The 4,199-nt window shown below is 56.5% G+C and overlaps 1 protein-coding gene across 1 annotated transcript in view; it reads left to right on the top strand.

Moving 5' to 3' along the window:
- OSBPL5 (oxysterol binding protein like 5) overlaps nt 1–4,199 on the top strand; it is a 42,272-nt gene that overhangs the window by 29,780 nt on the left and 8,293 nt on the right. The window contains exons 14-16 of the mRNA XM_006910988.3: nt 1,193–1,291; nt 1,652–1,748; nt 2,314–2,412. Coding sequence (XP_006911050.1) covers nt 1,193–1,291; nt 1,652–1,748; nt 2,314–2,412 — 295 coding nt within the window. The remainder of the gene's footprint in view (nt 1–1,192; nt 1,292–1,651; nt 1,749–2,313; nt 2,413–4,199) is intronic.

Here is a 4,199-nt window from a genome sequence, read left to right as displayed (position 1 = left end):
CCCCCAGCCCCGTCCCCTACCCCACTCAGCCCTGAGAGATCCTGATCATCCCTACAGTGGTCCAGACACTCGGAGATGGGGGGCAGGCCCTGCTGCCATACACGACAGACCAGTGAAGGGGTTTGCAACCCCAGGCCCCGGGACCCACAGGTTCTTAGTAAGGAGTCCCGTTTGAGAAATGGGGGGCTGCTCCAGGTGTCCTGGACCCGCACCCCTGCCCACCACCCCGACTCCACCACAGAGTCCTGGGGTTCCCCGGACCACGCATCCGAAACCACAGTTCTGGCCCCACAGTTCGTTGTGCAGCTGAGGAACCCGAGGCGCAGGGAGGGAGAGGGACAGCTCCGGAGTCGCAGAGCAGGCTGGGCGTGGAACCAGGTCCCCCAGCTCTGCCTGGGGGCTCTGCAGAGGTGGACCCCTCGGCTCCCCCCAGGGCCCGGGGTGCACACACATGGCACTGCTCTGGCAGCCGGGGCACTCCTGGGGGACTCCTCAGAAGAGGAGGCTCCATCCACAAGGCCGGCGAGGACAGGACAGGGCATGGCAGGGTGGCTGGGATGCGGATCCGGGAGGCTGTGGACAAGGCTCAGAAAGCTGGTGGCAGGGGTCCCGCCAGGACGCTCTGCCGGTGGCACTCAGTCTCCAGGGTGAGGGGGACACACACACAGTGAGGCGGGAAGGTGTGCAGGGGGGTGGCCCAACTACTCCACATTAGGAGCCTGAGCTGGACCACATGGCGGCCAGAAGGAGGGCTCTCCAGCCGGGCCAAGGCTCCCCCTGCGGTGGGGACGAACTTGGGCTGTTTGGGGAGCAGAAAGGAGGCCCAAGGCTGAAGCAGGGCGGGGGGCAGAGCCAGAGGATCAGAAGCCCATGGGGACTTGGAGCCAGCTGTGCACTGACTCCACCCAAAGCCCTGGGAGAGGGAGCTGGCTGGGGTCTCATGTCCCACTCAGCCAAGAAGCAGACAGAACACTTCATAGGCTGCCCCCCCATAGGCAAAGCGTCATCTCCCCAAAGCAGAAAGGGTGTTGTTCTCAGGTGCTGGCTGTGACCAGGGTGTCCCTTCTAGAGGCCTCTGCTGTGCACGGCCTCGGCTGTGGGCAGCGGGCAGTGCGTTGTCCTCGGTCCACTCGCCCCACGTGGCCTGGCCCACCGTCCCCCTCACGTGAGGCTCTTCCTTCATTGCTGGCAGGGGATCAAGAAGCCCTACAACCCCATCTTGGGGGAGACCTTCCGCTGCCGCTGGTACCACCCCCAGACTGACAGCCACACTTTCTACATAGCGGAGCAGGCAAGGGCCCCGCCGGGCCGCACGGGGGTCCCTGGGGTGGGGGCTGGCAGTGGGCAGGGGCACTGACCCCCATGGGCGCTTCCTCACGGCCCCACCTCTGCTGGTCAGAAGCGCTTTCCTGCCAGGATTCTCCCAGGAGGTGCACTGACTCCACCCAAAGCCCTGGGAGCCCTGGGACTCAGCACCATGGCTGGGAACAGTGCGTCCCATTTCCCTAGGGCATCCAGAGGCCATCAGGGGAGGGCTGTGGGGGTGTGGGGGTGCCGAGAGGCTGGGGCTTCCCACTGGGAAGCTGGACCCTCACTTTGCTGAGGCCGCCCACTGCTAGGGCCATTCCAGGAGCCACCTCTCTGCCCACAGGTGTCTCACCACCCACCCGTGTCTGCCTTCCACGTCAGCAACCGGAAAGACGGCTTCTGCATTAGCGGCAGCATCACAGCCAAGTCCCGGTTCTATGGTGAGGGGCTCCCTCGGGTCACCCCGGGGCCTCGGGAAATGGGAGGCCTGGGCTCCTGGAGGATCGTGGTCACTAGGACCTCAGGTCGCGGCAGTGTGCGTGTCCCTCCAGCCGCTCCTGCTCGGGGACCACGCGGGTGGGACAGTGCTCAGCCCCGAAGCAGGCACAGCCCGGCCTCCACGCCCCATCGCTCCGCCGTAGTCGGCACCGTTTGCAGGGGTGCCATGAGGTTCATCGGAAAGAACCGGCATGCAACGTGCCTTCCGGAGCTGAGCTAGCCGCCCAGTCCGGCACCACTAGCCTCATGTACTTTGTAAGTTGATTAAAATGAAACAAAACTTACAAGGTGGCTGGTTGGTCGCACCAGCCATATCCCAAGGGCCCAGTAGCCACACATGCGGGTGGCTCAGGGAAGTTATGTGACTCGCCCATAGTCACACAGCTGGAGGTGCCAGGGACTCCTCCCCCCTGTTGGAAGGGAGCTCAGATCTGTGATTTAGGGGGTGGGCCCCCGGATCCAGAGGGTCCATCTCCACTCACTGGTCCCCCTGTCCCATCCCTGCAGGGAACTCGCTGTCAGCTCTGCTAGATGGCAAGGCCACGCTCACCTTCCTGAGCCGGGGAGAGGAGTACACCCTCACCATGCCCTACGCCCACTGCAGAGGTGAGGCCCGCCAACCGTCCCCATTGGGCAGAGCCCAGGCTGGCTCCGCAGGCAGGGCATCTGGGCCCTGAGCAGAACTCTGGCCCTTGTTCCTTTGAAGGTATCTTATCTTCACCCTTACTCTTCCATGGCTTTGTGGCTGGGCACAGAACTCCAGGCAGATTGTTATTCTTCTCTCACATTTGAAACATTGTATCACATTTAAAACATTGTATCACATTTGAAACATTGTATCGCATTTGAAACATTGTATCACATTTGAAACATTGTATCGCCTTCTGGCTTCCGCTGTGGGTGGTATGCATCACCCGTCAGCCCATTTGTTACATAGCTGTCTTTCTTCCCGGCTTCTTATAAGATCTCTTGTCTGTGGTGGTCTGCAATGCAGTATGTCAGGGTTTGGATTTATCTTTTATTTTCTATTTAATGAACTTTACTTTCTATAGCGATTTTAGGTTTACAAAAAAAACTGAGCAGAAAGTACAGAGTTCCCACATCCCCCCTCCCCCGCATCTCACACGCAGATCCTGTTATAAACACCTTGCATGGGTGCGCTGCATTTGTCACAATTAATAAACCAGTATTGATACATGATGAGTCACTAAAGTCCGTAGTTTTCATCAGGAGTCACTCTTCGTGCGGACGGCTGTAGGGTGTTGCGTTCCCAGCTGTACCGTGTCACAGAATAGCTTCGCTGCCCTAAAACTCTCCCGCGCTTAGAGGTGAATAGATGAAGTCACTTATTCATCATCCCTCCCCTCCTCCAACCCCTGGCAACACTCATCTGTTTCCTGTCTCAACGTCTTGCATTTGAGACTCACTTCTTTCTCTAAGCAGTGTGCACTTAAGGTACCTCCAAGCCTTTTTGTGGCTTGATAGCCCTAGATTTCTTTTTCCTTTTTGCTGCTTGAGGGTTTTTGTTTGTTCGAACTTTTTCATGGCTTTGATCAAGTCTGGAAATCTTTCAGCTATGTCTTCAATCTTGCCTCACCCAAATTTCTCCATTTTTTATTTTTCCTAGAGCTCCGATTAGGCATAAGTTAAACCATCATGTTCTATATTCTACATCTCGTAGCTTTTTGCATTCCGGGCAATTTCTGTAGATCTACCTTCAATTCCCGTTAACCTGATGTTTAACTCATCCATTGACTTCCATGTTTATGTTTTTGGCTTTTTCCCCTAAAACTCTTATTTGGTTTCCTTTCAGACTTGCCTGTTCGTTTATGCTTATATCTTGTTCCTGTGTGCAGTATTTCTTATAAACCTGTAAACATTGTACATGGGGTTGTTTTACATTTTCTCTCAAGCAATTCTAATATTTGAACTGGTTCGCCCCTGTGTCCCCACTCCCCATACTAGATGCCCAATAAATATCTGGATGACCGTATGTCTTAAGACCTGGAGTTTCTAATTCTGCTGGGGGTTTTCTCGGCTCTCACACACAGAAGGCTGTTTCTGGGCCACACAGGAAATGTCCATTTGAATCCCGAACTCACTTTACACATTCATGGACGAGTTTTGTTTTTATTTGCAACCCCTGGAGCCCAGGCCAGTCCGGAGGGTTCCCTTGGCTGTCCCCCGTGATGGCTGGGTGCATGGGCTTTCTGCATGCAGGCGTATCTGTGTGAGTCACAGCCGAATTGGGATTTCTCAGATGCATGTCCTTGTCCTTCTGGCTCCAGCCCCTCTCCTGCTCCCTACAGGGACCTGGGACACCTGCTCAGCCAGGCAGAAACTGCTCCTTCCTGTTCCCCTCCCCCTCCTTCTCCTCTCCCTCCTCTTTCTCC

This window comes from Pteropus alecto, unplaced genomic scaffold (assembly GCF_000325575.1).
Source record: "Pteropus alecto unplaced genomic scaffold, ASM32557v1 scaffold43, whole genome shotgun sequence".
NCBI classification, from domain to species: Eukaryota; Metazoa; Chordata; class Mammalia; order Chiroptera; family Pteropodidae; genus Pteropus; species Pteropus alecto.
The sequence above is the reverse complement of the archived record's forward strand: the minus strand, read 5'-3'. Positions and strand labels throughout refer to the sequence as shown.